Source organism: Rhinoraja longicauda, chromosome 26 (genome assembly GCF_053455715.1).
Source record: "Rhinoraja longicauda isolate Sanriku21f chromosome 26, sRhiLon1.1, whole genome shotgun sequence".
NCBI lineage: Eukaryota > Metazoa > Chordata > Chondrichthyes > Rajiformes > Arhynchobatidae > Rhinoraja > Rhinoraja longicauda.
The window spans coordinates 21704995-21720371 of record NC_135978.1 but is presented as its reverse complement, the minus strand read 5'-3'; the positions used below and the strand labels follow the sequence as shown (position 1 = coordinate 21720371).

The 15377-nt window shown below is 49.5% G+C and overlaps 1 protein-coding gene across 4 annotated transcripts in view; it reads left to right on the top strand.

Annotated features, from left to right (window-relative positions):
* The window catches only part of LOC144606487 (Na(+)/citrate cotransporter-like), a 35791-nt gene extending 25060 nt beyond the window's left edge, over nt 1-10731 (top strand). For all 4 annotated transcript variants that reach the window (XM_078422657.1, XM_078422656.1, XM_078422655.1 and 1 more), the window contains 3 exons: nt 6498-6659; nt 8272-8409; nt 10466-10731. In XM_078422657.1, coding sequence (XP_078278783.1) covers nt 6498-6659; nt 8272-8409; nt 10466-10609 — 444 coding nt within the window. In that variant the 3' untranslated portion in view covers nt 10610-10731. The remainder of the gene's footprint in view (nt 1-6497; nt 6660-8271; nt 8410-10465) is intronic.
* Nucleotides 10732-15377: the final 4646 nt, after the last annotated feature.

The following is a 15377-nucleotide window of genomic DNA, read 5'->3' as shown; positions in this document are numbered from 1 at the left end:
ATGGATGAACTACAACAAGTGTTCATCCCAGTTTGGCAAAAGAACAAACCAGGAAAGGTAGTGCATCCGTGGCTAACAAGGGAAATCAAGGATAGTATTAAAACAAAAGATGAAGCATACAGATTAGCCAGAAAAAGTAGCATACCAGAGGACTGGGAGAAATTCAGAGTCCAGCAGAGGAGGACAAAGGGCTTAATTAGGAAAGGGAAAATAGATTATGAGGGAAAACTGGCAAGGAACATAAAAACAGACTGCAAAAGCTTTTATAGATATGTCAAGAGGAAAAGATTAGTTAAGGCAAATGTAGGTCCCTTGCAGTCAGAAACAGGTGAATTGATCATAGGGAACAAGGAGATGGCAGACCAATTGAACAAATACTTTGGTTCTGTCTTCACTAAGGAAGACATAAGCCGTCTGCCGGAAATAGCGGGGGACCGGGGGTCTAATGAGATGGAGGAACTGAGGGAAATCCAGGTTAGTCGGGAAGTGGTGTTAGGTAAATTAAATGGATTAAAGGCAGATAAATCCCCAGGGCCAGATAGGCTGCATCCCAGAGTGCTTAAGGAAGTAGCCTCAGAAATAGTGGATGCATTAGTGATAATTTTTCAAAACTCTTTAGATTCTGGAGTAGTTCCTGAGGACTGGAGGGTAGTTAATGTAACCCCACTTTTTAAAAAGGGAGGGAGAGAGAAAACGGGGAATTATAGACCAGTTAGCCTAACATCGGTAGTGGGGAAAATGCTAGAGTCAGTTATTAAAGATGTGATAGCATTACATTTGGAAAGTGGTGATATCATCGGACAAAGTCAGCATGGATTTACCAAAGACAAATCATGTCTGACGAATCTTATAGAATTTTTCGAGGATGTAACTAGTAGAGTGGATAAGGGAGAACCAGTCGATGTGTTATATCTGGACTTTCAGAAGGCCTTCGACAAGGTCCCACATAGGAGATTGGTGTACAAACTTAAAGCACACGGTATTGAGGGTTCAGTGTTGAGGTGGATAGAAAATTGGTTGGCGGACAGGAAGCAAAGAGTAGGAATAAACGGGTCCTTTTCGGAATGGCAGGCAGTGACTAGTGGGGTACCGCAAGGCTCAGTGCTGGGACCCCAGTTATTTACAGTGTATATTAATGATTTGGACGAGGGAATTGAATGCAACATCTCTAAGTTTGCGGATGACACGAAGCTGGGTGGCAGTGTTAGCTGCGAGGAGGATGCTAGGAGGCTGCAGAGTGACTTGGATAGATTAGGCGAGTGGGCAAATGCATGGCAGATGCAATATAATGTGGATAAATGTGAGGTTATCCACTTTGGCGGCAAGAACAGGAAAGCAGAGTATTACCTGAATGGTGACCTATTGGGAGAAGGGGAGATGCAACGGGACCTGGGTGTCATGGTGCACCAGTCATTGAAAGCAAGCATGCAGGTGCAGCAGGCAGTGAAGAAAGCGAATGGTATGTTGGCATTCATAGCAAGAGGATTTGAGTTTAGGAGCAGGGAGGTTCTGCTGCAGTTGTACAGGGCCTTGGTGAGACCGCACCTGGAGTATTGTGTGCAGTTTTGGTCTCCTAACCTGAGGAAAGACGTTCTTGCCTTAGAGGGAGTACAGAGAAGGTTCACCAGATTGATCCCTGGGATGGCGGGACTTACATATGAGGAAAGACTGGATAGACTGGGCTTGTACTCGCTGGAATTTAGAAGACTGAGGGGGGATCTTATAGAAACATATAAAATTCTTAAGGGGTTGGAGAGGCTAGATGCGGGAAGATTGTTCCCGATGTTGGGGGAGTCCAGAACCAGGGGTCACAGCTTAAGGATAAGGGGGAAGTCTTTTAGGACCGAGATGAGAAAACATTTCTTCACACAGAGAGTGGTGAGTCTGTGGAATTCTCTGTCACAGAAGGTAGTTGAGGCCAGTTCATTGGCTATATTTAAGAGGGAGTTAGATGTGGCCCTTTTTGCTAAAGGGATCAGGGGGTATGGAGAGAAGGCAGGTACAGGCTACTGAGCTGAATGATCAGCCATGATCATATTGAATGGCGGTGCAGGCTCGAAGGGCCGAATGGCCTACTCCTGCACCTATTTTCTATGTTTCTATGTTTGTATGTTTCTAAAATGCTGGAGTAACTCAGCGGGACAGGCAACATCTCTGTACTCCATTATTTTGTGTCGACCTGAGGAATTTCTGTAGTCAGAGGGTGGTGAATCTGTGGAATTCATTGCCAAAGACAGCTGTGGAAACCAAGTCAATGGATATTTTTAAGGTGAAGATTGACAGATTCTTGATTGGTAAAGGTGTCAGGGGTTATGGGGTGAAGGCAGGAGAATGAGGTTGAGAGGGAAAGATCGTTCAGCCATGATTGAAAATGGCGCAGTAGACTCGATGGGCCGAATGGATCAATTCTGCTCCGAAGACTTATGAACTTGACGTGAAATTATGAAACAGGTGAGTGTGGAGGGGATTGGTTAAGTATCAACAGGGCGGCACGATGGCGTAGCGGTAGAGTTGCTGCCGTACAGCGCTTGCAGCGCCAGAGACCCAGGTTCAATCCTGACTATGGGTGCTGTCTGCACAGAGTTTGTACGTTCTCCCCATGACTGCATGGGTTTTATCCGAGATCTTTGGTTTCAAAGGTGTCAAAGGTCTTTTATTGTCACATGTACCAATTAAGGTACAGTGATATTCGTATTACCATACAGCCATACTAAAAAAAAGCAGTAAGACACACAACTACATAAAAGTTAACATAGACATCTACCACAGCGGTTACCTCCCACACAACAAAGATGTACAGGTTTGTAGGTTAATTGGCTTGGTGTATGTGTAAATTGTCCCGAGTGTGTGTGTAGGATAGTGTTAGAAAATAACTGTAGATGCTGGTACAAATTGAAGGTATTTATTCACAAAATGCTGGAGTAACTCAGCAGGTCAGGCAGCATCTCAGGAGAGAAGGAATAGGTAACGTTTCGGGTCGAGACCCTTCTTCAGACTGATGTCAGGGGGGCGGGACAAAGGAAGGATATAGGTGGAGACTGGAAGATAGAGGGAGAACTGGGAAGGGGGAGGGGAAGAGAGGGACAGGGGAACTACCTAAAGTTGGAGAAGTCAATGTTCATACCGCTGGGCTGCAAGCTGCCCAAGCGGAATATGAGGTACTGTTCCTCCAATTTCCGGTGGGTCTCACTATTGGCACTGGAGGAGGCCCATGACAGAAAGGTCAGACTGGGAGTGGGAGGGGGAGTTGAAGTGCTCAGACACCGGGAGATCAGGTTGGTTAAGGTGGACTGAGCGAAGGTGTTGAGCGAAACGATCGCTGAGCCTGCGTTTGGTTTCGCCGATGTAAAGAAGTTGACATCTAGAGCAGCGGATGCAATAGATGAGGTTGGAGGACAATAGACAATAGACAATAGACAATAGGTGCAGGAGTAGGCCATTCAGCCCTTCGAGCCAGCACCGCCATTCAATGCGATCATGGCTGATCACTATCAATCAGTACCCCGTTCCTGCCTTCTCCCCATACCCCCTCACTCCGCTATCCTTAAGAGCTCTATCCAGCTCTCTCTTGAAAGCATCCAACGAACTGGCCTCCACTGCCTTCTGAGGCAGAGAATTCCACACCTTCACCACCCTCTGACTGAAAAAGTTCTTCCTCATCTCCGTTCTAAATGGCCTACCCCTTATTCTCAAACTGTGGCCCCTTGTTCTGGACTCCCCCAACATTGGGAACATGTTATCTGCCTCTAATGTGTCCAATCCCCTAATTATCTTATATGTTTCAATAAGATCCCCCCTCATCCTTCTAAATTCCAGTGTATCCAAGCCCAATCGCTCCAGCCTTTCAACATACGACAGTCCCGCCATTCCGGGAATTAATCTAGTGAACCTACGCTGCACGCCCTCCATAGCAAGAATATCCTTCCTCAAATTTGGAGACCAAAACTGCACACAGTACTCCAGGTGCGGTCTCACCAGGGCCCGGTACAACTGTAGAAGGACCTCTTTGCTCCTATACTCAACTCCTCTTGTTACGAAGGCCAACATTCCATTGGCTTTCTTCACTGCCTGCTGAACCTGCATGCTTCCTTTCATTGACTGATGCACTAGGACACCCAGATCTCGTTGAACTCCCCCTCCTCCTAACTTGACACCATTCAGATAATAATCTGCCTTTCTATTCTTACTTCCAAAGTGAATAACCTCAAACTTATCTACATTAAACTGCATCTGCCATGTATCCGCCCACTCACACAACCTGTCCAGGTCACCCTGCAGCCTTATTGCATCTTCCTCACAATTCACACTACCCCCCAACTTAGTATCATCTGCAAATTTGCTAATGGTACTTTTAATCCCTTCGTCTAAGTCATTAATGTATATCGTAAATAGCTGGGGTCCCAGCACCGAACCTTGCGGTACCCCACTGGTCACTGCCTGCCATTCCGAAAGGGACCCATTTATCCCCACTCTTTGCTTTCTGTCTGTTAACCAATTTTCTATCCATGTCAGTACCCTACCCCCAATACCATGTGCCCTAATTTTGCCCACTAATCTCCTATGTGGGACCTTGTCGAAGGCTTTCTGAAAGTCGAGGTACACCACATCCACTGACTCTCCCTTGTCAATTTTCCTAGTTACATCCTCAAAAAATTCCAGTAGATTTGTCAAGCATGATTTCCCCTTCGTAAATCCATGCTGACTCGGAACGATCCCGTTACTGCTATCCAAATGCTCAGCAATTTCGTCTTTTATAATTGACTCCAGCATTTTCCCCACCACTGATGTCAGACTAACTGGTCTATAATTACCCGTTTTCTCTCTCCCTCCTTTCTTAAAAAGTGGGATAACATTTGCTATTCTCCAATCCACAGGAACTGATCCTGAATCTATAGAACATTGAAAAATGATCTCCAATGCTTCCACTATTTCTAGAGCCACCTCCTTAAGTACTCTGGGATGCAGACCATCAGGCCCTGGGGATTTATCAGCCTTCAGTCCCATCAGTCTACCCAAAACCATTTCCTGCCTAATGTGGATTTCCTTCAGTTCCTCCATCACCCTAGGTTCTCCAGCCCCTAGAACATTTGGGAGATTGTGTGTATCTTCCTCAGTGAAGACAGATCCAAAGTAACGGTTTAACTCGTCTGCCATTTCTTTGTTCCCCATAATAAATTCCCCTGCTTCTGTCTTCAAGGGACCCACATTTGCCTTGACTATTTTTTTCCTCTTCACGTACCTAAAAAAACTTTTGCTATCCTCCTTTATATTATTGGCTAGTTTACCCTCGTACCTCATCTTTTCTCCTCGTATTGCCTTTTTAGTTAACTTTTGTTGCTCTTTAAAAGAGTCCCAATCCTCTGTCTTCCCACTCTTCTTTGCTATGTTATACTTCCTCTCCTTAATTTTTATGCTGTCCCTGACTTCCCTTGTCAGCCACAGGTGTCTCTTACTCCCCTTAGAGTCTTTCCACCTCTTTGGAATAAATTGATCCTGCAACCTCTGCATTATTCCCAGGAATACCTGCCATTGCTGTTCTACCGTCTTCCCTGCTAGGGCCTCCTTCCAATCAATTTTGGCCAGCTCCCGCCTCATGCCTCTGTAATCCCCTTTGCTATACTGTAATCCCCTTTGCTATAGGTGGTGTAGGTGAACCTCTGTCTCACCTGGAAAGACTGTTTGGGTCCTTCGATGGAGTTGAGGGGGGAGGTAAAGGGACTGGTGTTGCATCTCCTGCGGTTGCAGGGGAAAGTGCCCGGGGATGGGGTGGTTTGGGTAGGAAGGGACGAGTGGACCAGGGCGTTACGGAGGGAACGGTCTCTGCGGAACGCAGAAAGGGGAGGGGATGGGAAGATGTGGCCAGTGGTGGGGTCCCGTTGTAGGTGACGTAAATGTTGGCGGATGATTTGTTGGATACGCTGGCTGGTGGGGTGGAAGGTGAGAACGAGGGGAATTCTGTCCTTGTTACGAATGGAGGGAGGGGGAGCAAGAGCGGAGTTGCGGGATGTAGAAGAGACCCTAATGAGAGCCTCATCTATAATGGAAGAGGGGAAGCCCCGTTTCCTGAAGAATGAGGACATCTCTGATGCCCTAGTGTGAAACACTTCATCCAGGGCACAGATGCGGCATCCGTCTACGCCGATGGGTCTGAAGAAGGGTCTCGACCCGAAACGTCACCCATTCCTTCTCTCCTGAGATGCTGCCTGACCTGCTGAGTTCCTCCAGTATTTTGTGAATAATGTGCGGGAATCGCTGGTCGGTGCGGACCCGGTGGGCCGAAGGGCCTGTTTCCGCGCTGTATTTCGAAACTAAACTAAAAAACTAAGTATGAACGGGATAATCATGTGACAATAAAGTATCATTCATTGGGGTTGAGAGGGAAAGATAGATCAGCCGTGATCGAATGGCAGAATAGAGTTGATGGGCCGAATGGCCTAATTCTGCTCCTACAACTTATGTACTGCCAGCTGACTGAATCCCTGCCTCTTTCTCCCCAGGTATCGGGCTTGTCCTTGTGGCTGGGCAAACAGATGCTGCCGCTGAAGAACTTGCCACAGTGGAGCATCGCTGTCCTTCTCTGCATGCTCATCGCCAGCTTCACCGAGTGCACCAGTAACGTGGCCACTGCCACCCTCTTCCTGCCCATCCTGGCCAACATGGTACGTCCCTCCCCCCACCCCTCCCCACACCAGCGGGCAGCCGTTCCCGACACAGGGGAGGTGCGACGGACAAGGGGCGATCGGTTCCTCTCGCTCCCCTCGGGCAGGGTGCTCAGGTCGTTTATTATCACTTGTATGATTACGGTGAGCAGACACAAGGAACCGCAGGCGCTGGAGTTTACAGCAACACACAAAGTGCTGGAGGAACTCAGCGGGTCAGGCAGCATCTGTGGAGCGAACAAACAGAAGATGTTTCACTTTGGGACCCTTCTTCAAATTCAGACTCAGACGTCTTCATCTGAAGAAGGGTCCCTGCCCAAAACATCTGTCCATTTCCTCCACAGATGCTGCCTGACCAATGTGTAGAAACAAAGAATTGCAAATGCTGGTTTATACCAAGGATAGACGCAAAGTGCTGGAGTAACAGTGGATCAGGCAGCATATCTGGAGAATACGCTGACCATTGATCACATTTAACACTAGTTCTATCCAACTTTCATATCCACTCTACACACCTGGGACAATTTACAGCGGACATTTAACCTATAAACCTGCATGTCTTTGGAATTTGGGAGGAAACTGGAGCTCCCGGAGAAACCCCACGCAGTCGTAGGGACAACATGCACACTCCACATAGACAGCACCCAAGGTCAGGATCAAACCCAGGTCTCTGGTACTGTGAGGTAGCAGCTCTACCTGCTACGCCTCTGTGCCAGAAGTTGGGAATTCTGTGCCTACTGCCTACATTCTCAAAGCCCTTCCATTATCTACAAGATACAGAGTCAGGGGTGAGAGTCACGAACCACTCACCACTTCTCCCTCCACGGATGCTGCCTGACCTGCCAAGTATATACCATACCTAGTCCCATTTACCCATATTTGGCCTATATCCTAAACCTTTCCTATACATGAACCTGGCCAAATGTCTTTTAAATTATGTTCTTCGATCTATCTCCTTTGGCAACTCGTTCCATTTACCCACCACTCTCAGTGAAACAATTATCCTCCTTGTCACCTGGATCATCGGAGGGGAGATCTGATAATTATGAGGCGTAGATAAGGTAGACAATCAGAACCTTTATCCCAGTATGGAAATGTCAAGGCCTAAAGGTCACAACTTTAAGGTGAGAGGGGCAAAGTTTAAAGGAGATGCACAGGGCAAGCTTTTTATCCTGAGGGTGGTGGGTGCCTGGAACACGCTGCCTGGGATGGTGGTGGAGGCAGATACAAAAGTGGAGTTTAAGAAAAAGAATAGATACAAAATACTGAAGTAACTCAGCGGGACTGATAGCACCTCTTATTAGAAGGTTTGGGTGTCCGCTGTAAATTGTCCCAGGTGTGTAGAGTGGATATGAAAGTTGGATAGAACTAGTGTTAAATGTGATCAATGGTCAGCGTATTCTCCAGATATGCTGCCTGATCCACTGTTTCAGGTCGAGACCCTTTTTCAGACTTGGAGAGGCACATGGATATGCAGGGAATGGAGGGATAGGGAGGCCAGGCAGAGATTAGTTTCACTTGACATCGTGTTCGGCAGGGACATTGTGCACTGAAGGGCCTGCTTCTATGCTGTACTGTTCTCTGTTCTGAGCTGTGCTGCTCTCCCCGACAGGCCGTCCTGATCAGGATGAACCCTCTCTACATCTTGATCCCAAGCACCCTCAGCACCTCCTTCGCCTTCATGTTGCCGGTAGCTACGCCGCCCAATGCCATCGTCTTCTCCTACGGCCAGCTCCGGGTGACCGACATGGTGAGCGTGGGGGGAGGGGTGGTGGGTGGGGCGGGGGGAGCGGGAGGGGCAGTTGGAGGGGGAGAGTGGTGGGAGAGGGAGGGGCAGTTGGAGGGGGAGAATGGTGGGAGTGGGGGGCAGTCGGAGTGGGAGGGGGAGGGGTGGTGGGAGGGGGAGGGGTGGTGGGAGGGGGAGGGGGAGGGGTGGTGGGAGGGGGAGGGGTGGTGGGAGGGGGAGGGGTGGTGGGAGGGGGAGGGGTGGTGGGAGGGGAAGGGTGGTGGGAGGGGAGGGGTGGTGGGAGGGGGAGGGGTGGTGGGAGGGGGAGGGGTAGGGGAGGGGTAGGGGAGGGGTGGTGGGAGGGGGAGGGGTGGTGGGAGGGGGAGGGGGTGGTGGGTGGGGGAGGGGGAGGGGGCTGGTGGGAGGGGAGGGGCGGTGGGATGCGGAGGGGGAGGGGAGAGGAGGGGCGGTGTGGGGGAGGGGAGAGGAGGGGCGAGGGGAGGGGTGGTGGGAGGGGAGGGGTGGTGGGAGGGGTGAGGGGAGGGGCGGTGGGAGGGGAGGGGCGGTGGGAGGGGAAGGAGTGGTGGTAGTGGGAGGAGCGGTGAGAGAGGGAGGGGCGGTGGGAGGGGGAGGGGCGGTGGGTTGGCAGGATACCTGTCCTTTCACACCTTAGAACTTGTTCAGTAAGAGCCTCAAACATCACGAGGAGAAGGCAGGAGATTGGGGTTGAGAGGGAGAAATAGATCAGCCATGATCGAAAAGTGGAGCAGACTCGATGGGCCAAAGAGCCTAATTCTAACTATGTTATAGTCTAACATAGAACTTCACAGCGTCAGAGACCCGGGTTTGTTCGTGACCTCACGTGCTGTCTGCGTGGAGTTTGCACGTTCTCCCTGAGACCGTGTGGGTTCCCTCCGGATGCTCCCCCAACCTTTTCAAGGGTCAGCAAAGGATGGGCAATAAACGCTGGTCCAGATCCCAGTAAGCAATAGAATAAATGAGAATTAAATTCGACAACAGGATCATCACTCACTGTATGGAAAATAAATCCCGGGCCTGAGAGGAACTTTACACCAAGTCAAGTTTATTGCCATGTGCCCAAGTACAGTGAAGTACAGGTACCATTAAAATCTAGTTTACAGAAGCATCACACGCACATAGATTTAGATAAACATGCACAGCATGAATCATACGTAAATCCCACAACAGTAAAAAAGAAAAAGACGAGGAAAAAAACAAGACAAGAGCGCAAAACACAATTTCCAACACAAGTCCATGAAAGCATAAAAGTTTCCGTTGGTGAGGTAGGATTAAGGTTGTGCAGTTTGGTTCATGAACCTGATGGTTGTAGGGAAGTAGCTGTTCCTGAACCTGGTGGTGTGGGACTTCTGTACCTCCTGCCAGATGATAGCAGTGAGAAGAGGGCACAGCCCAGGTCATGGCGATCCTAGATGACAGACGCAGCCTTCTTGAGGTCATGCCGCATTTAGATGCTGTCGATGATGGGGAGGGCTGTGCCTGCAATGGGTCTGGGTCCACCAGTCCCAGCAGCCTCTTGTATTCCTGTACGTTGTGTAAATAACCCGCGGTTGATCAGTTCACCCGTTCACTGACCTGGTGGGTGAATGGACAACCCTGGTCACTGTGTCCCGGTGATGTTCTTGTTCCCGGATGCTTCCTGGCATGCGAACCACTGATGGCCGGCCAGCTTTTTTTGTTTTTTGTATTTTTAAAAGTACATACAATACAAAACAATACCAAACAAACCCACCACCGTAATGTAAAATCACCCAATTATCCAAAACAATATTTTTAAATGTTACACTCCTAAACAACTGTATTACAGTCCATGTTAAGGATACATTCCACCGCCCAGCGGTCCAGGAACTCCCCCATGGTGCCCGCGGACAGCGCATATTCCCTTTCTAATACCACCCGGGCGCGGACGTAACCCCAGAAAAGGGGCAGCAGCCGGCTCGGGCAGAGCCCTCTTCTGCCTGACACCGTGACCAACTAGCCCAACCAGGACATCTTTAGCCGCAGGGAGGGCAGATGTTAACGAGTGTTTGCCTTTGTTCAGGTCAAGGCGGGGATTGTTCTCAACGTGATCAGTGTGGTGTCAGTCACTGTGGCCATCAACACCTGGGGCCGTGCCATGTTCGATCTCGACTCCTTCCCCGCCTGGGCCAACATCCCCCTCTTAACGGGCGACACCACCCACTAAGTGCTGATGACAGTCTGGCTAATGGCGGGAGGCCCGGGAACAAAGCTGCGTGGAGCGTGTGGGTGGTGGTTGGTGTGGAGTGTCTCGACTCACTGTCAGTGCATGCGTTTACATGAATAAAACATGGATCAATCATGACATCAGGAACTGTCTGTGTGGAGTTCTCCCTGTGATCCTCTGGATTTCCCCCAGGTGCTCCAATTTCTTCCCACGTCCCAAAGACGTGCGGGTTTGTAGGTTAATTGGCCCTTTGTAAATCGTGTAGGGAGTGGAGGCAAACGTTTGTAAGTGAGTTCGCTGTCGGCTGTGGAGAGCCCCTCGTGTGTGGGTGACGGGTGGAATCTGGAGGGAGAATGGATGATTGATTGAGACGTTCCTATCATGTGACGTGCCACAGTGAAATACTTTGTTTTGCAAACCATGACCAAAGTATGCAAAGTCACCACGTGCAGGACGCCGACACAGTTACAATGAGATGATGGAAATGTGGGGAGAATTAAAAAAACGCCATGAAAAACTGCAGATGCTGGTTTGAATCAAAGGTAGACACAAAATGCTGGAGTAACTCAGACTGAAGATGGGTCTCGACCCGAAACGTCACCCATTCTTTCTCCCCCGAGATGCTGCCTGATCTGCTGAGTTACTCCAGCATTTAGTGTCTACCAGTGGACCAATGGGCTTGTTTCCATGCTGTGTTACTGAAATTAAAAGCAAAATTCAATTTCTACAGATGCCCAACAGAAAGCATTCTGTAGAAATGCAGTGCAGTGAATGCATCACTGCCCAATGCACTGCCCAATAATGCAAGAAATGTGTAGAGTTGTAGAGGTAGCAGAGTCCATTACACAAACCAGCCTACTCCACCATCAACTCTGTCTACTTTGCCTCAGGAAAGCAGCCAACAAAATCAAGGTGAACAACACCCTGGTCATTCTCTCTTCTCCCCTCTTCCATCAGGCAGAAGATGCGAAAGTTTTAAAGCATGCACCGCCTGAATTATAGGAGCAGCTTATTCCCTGTTGTTAGCAGACCTCTCATATACTTGAGATGAATTCCCGATCTACCAACCCACCTCATTGTGATGTGACTTTATTGACTAAATTTACGCTTGTGCAATAGCACTTCCATTTCCAATTTACGTAACATCTGACCTACGCAAAGGTTCGCGGGACGTAATCCTTAAGTAAGTCGGGGAGCATCTGTACATCACTGGGTATCGTCACTGAGCATCGTCCCTGGGTCATTGTCACTGGGCATCATCATCGGTCATCGTCACTGGGCATCATCACTGGGTCATCACTGGGCATCGTCACTGGTCATCGTCACTGGGCATAGTAATTGGGTCATCGTCACTGGGTATCGTCACTAGGGCATCGTCACTGGGCATTGTCACTGGGCATCGTCACTGGGCATTGTCACTGGGCATCGTCACGGCATTGTCACTGGGCATAGTCACTGGGTCATCGTCACTGGGCATTATCACTGGGCATCGTCACTGGGTCATCGTCACTGGGCATTGTCACTGGGCATAGTCACTGGGCATTGTCACTGGGCATAGTCATTGGGTCATCGTCACTGGGCATAGTCATTGGGTCATCGTCTCTGGGCATCGTCACTAAGGCATAGTCTCTGGGTCATCGTCACTGGGCATTGTCACTGGGCATAGTCACTGGGTCATCATCACTGGGCATCGTCACTAGGGCATCGTCACTGGGTCATCATCACTGGGCATTGTCACCGGGCATTGTCACTGGGCATAGTCACTGGGTCATCATCACTGGGCATCGTCACTAGGCATAATCACTGGGTCATCATCACTGGGCATTGTCACCGGGCATTGTCACTGGGGCATCGTCACTGGGCATAGTCACTGGGTCATCGTCACTGAGGCATTGTCACTGGGCATCGTCACTGGGCATAGTCATTGGGCATAGACACTGGGCATCGTCACTGGGCATAGTCACTGGGTCATTGTCACTGGGGCATCGTCACTGGGGCATTCTCACTGGGCATCGTCACTGGGCATCGTCACTGGGTCATTGTCACTGGGCATCGTCACTGGGCATAGTCACTGGGTCATCGTCACGGCATCATCACTGGGCAGTCGTCATTGGGGCATTGTCACTGGGCATCATCACTGGGCATCGTCACTGGGTCATCGTCACTGGGCATCGAGCCCTGAAACTCCCTCTCCCACATCACATTACAGGAAGGTTGCTCTCCATCCCCTGTCTCAAAGGCAATTGGGGATGTGTGCTAATCGCTGACTTTGCCTGCAACACCTGCTTGTGGTGAGGCAATTTATAAGAAGTCACACAAGGAGACAGCAGTGGAGTGGGTGTAGCCCGTGCAGGTACAGGCTTGAGGCACCAGGTGTCAGGGCGAGGAACAGCAATCCACAGGTAACCCACAGCGCGCTGACACAGTCGGGCGGAGGTTACTGCAGCCTGTCATTACTGAGGCTCAGGCACCGCAGACTCAACAAACTCCCGTGGACCAGGGAGGGGACTGGTGTTTAATTATATACACACACAGAGACACGCGTCTGCACACACACGCATACCATCACCAGCAATCACTCGGTCCTGTGTGATTATCCTGTCTGTGGATGTTGAGCCGGCTGCAGAGGCGGATCGTGGAGCCACAGTCTTTATTGCAGGGTGTACCCTCCCCGGGTGCTGCCTGTGGGTGACATTGTTTACCGTGGGGAGATTGGTACACGGACAGACACCACACGGTCCGTGACAGAGTCAGAGCCGGGTCAGAGGGCACGGATCCCACCACGGTTGGGAGTCTCTTCCTGCTGCAGCATCTACACACCAGGGCAGGGAACTTCAAGAGAATGAACGAGCACGGGTTGTCTACTCCCACCTCCCCTGCCTTTCAATAACATCAGAACTGATCTTTTGCCTCAGGACCCCGTCTTCCTTTGAGTACCTCTCCACCCCTGCGTGGAGTACATGCAACCACTCAGCCTCTTGCGTGGCGAATACGAAAGATTCAGAACGCTTTGGATGAAGAGATTTCTCCTCATCTCGGTCCTGAGTGGTTGATGCCTTATTCTGCTGGCCCTGGTTCTACAGATCCTCAGCAGGGGAACCATCTCCCTCAATTGTCCCATCAAACCCAGAGGGACTTTGTACCGACCAATGCCATTGCCCTTGGAAGTTGGAAACAAGCACAGAGTTGGAGTGTCTGGTGATTGTAGAGTCGCAGAATCATACTGTGTGGAAATAGGCCATTCAGCTCACTATGTCCATGCTGAAACCCATCTGTATTAATCCAATCCTCCAGCACCTGACATACATTTCCAAGCGTGGGCGATTCAAGTATTCACCCACAGACTTCTCCATCGCTGTCAATAACACTGCCTCCAAGTGTGTCCCAGGTATTCACCACTCTCTGGGTAAAGGAGGTCACTATCGCCTCCCCTCTAAGCCCCCCCCCCCCCCCATTCCCTAACTCTACATCTTTGTCATGGAAAACCTGCAGGCCCCTCGGCTCACAATGTCCGTGCCGGACATGATGCCAGGGTAAACTAATCTCCTCTGCCAGCACATGATCCTTATCCCTCCATTTCCAGCATATCCTTGTGCCTATCTAAAGTGATTTTGAATGTGCAACTATCATATCTACCGCCAGCACCCCTGGTTTCAGACACCCCTTACTCCCTGCGTGAAAAACATGCTCCGTACATCTCTTTTAAACTTTGCCCCTCTCGCTTTGCAGCTTTGCCCTCTCGTTTTTGGCATTTCCACCCTGGGGAAAAAGGTTCTCACTGTCGACCGTATCTATACCTCTCATAATTCTGAATTAAAATACTTCCATCTGGTCTCCCTTCAACATCCGACGGTCCAGAGCAATTAATCCAGGTTTCTCCAACCTCCCCTGACGGTTGATATCCTCTAATGCAGGCAGCATTATGGTAAACATCTTCCGCGCCTTCTCCAAATCCTCCCCATCCTTCCAGTAATGAGTGACCCGTGCTGCACACAATACTCCAATGTGGACTAACCAACGTTGTACGAAGCTGCAGATAATTGACAGGTAACTAAAAAGGCAATAAAGATAACTAAAAAGGCAATACGGGGAGAAAAGATGAGGTACGAGGGTAAACTAGTCAATAATATACAGGAGGATAGTAAAAGCTTTTTTAGGTATGTGAAGAGGAAAAAAATAGTCAAGGCAAATGTGGGTCCCTTGAAGACCGAAGCAGGGGAATTTATTATGGGGAACAAGGAAATGGCAGACGAGTTGAACCGGTACTTTGGATCTGTCTTCACTAAGAAGGATACAAACAATCTCCCAGATGTTCTAGTGGCCAGAGATCATAGGGTGACAGAGGAACTGGAGGAAATCCACATTAGGCAGGAAAAAGTTTTGGGTAGACTGATGGGACTGAAGGCTGATAAATCCACAGGGCCTGATGGCCTGCATCCCAGGGTGCTCAAGGAGGTGGCTCTAGAAATTGTGGACGCATTAGTGATTATTTTCCAATGTTCTATAGATTCCGGGTCAGTTCCTGTGGATTGGAGGGTAGCTAATGTTATCCCACTTTTCAAGAAAGGAGGGAGAGAGAAAACGGGAAATTATAGACCAGTTAGTCTGACATCAGTGGTGGGGAAGGTGCTGGAGTCAATTATAAAAGACGAAATTGCGGAGCATTTGGATGGCAGTAACAGGATCGTTTCGAGTCAGCATGGATTTACGAAGGGGAAATCGTGCTTGACTAATCTTCTGGAATTTTTTGAGGATGTAACTAGGAAAA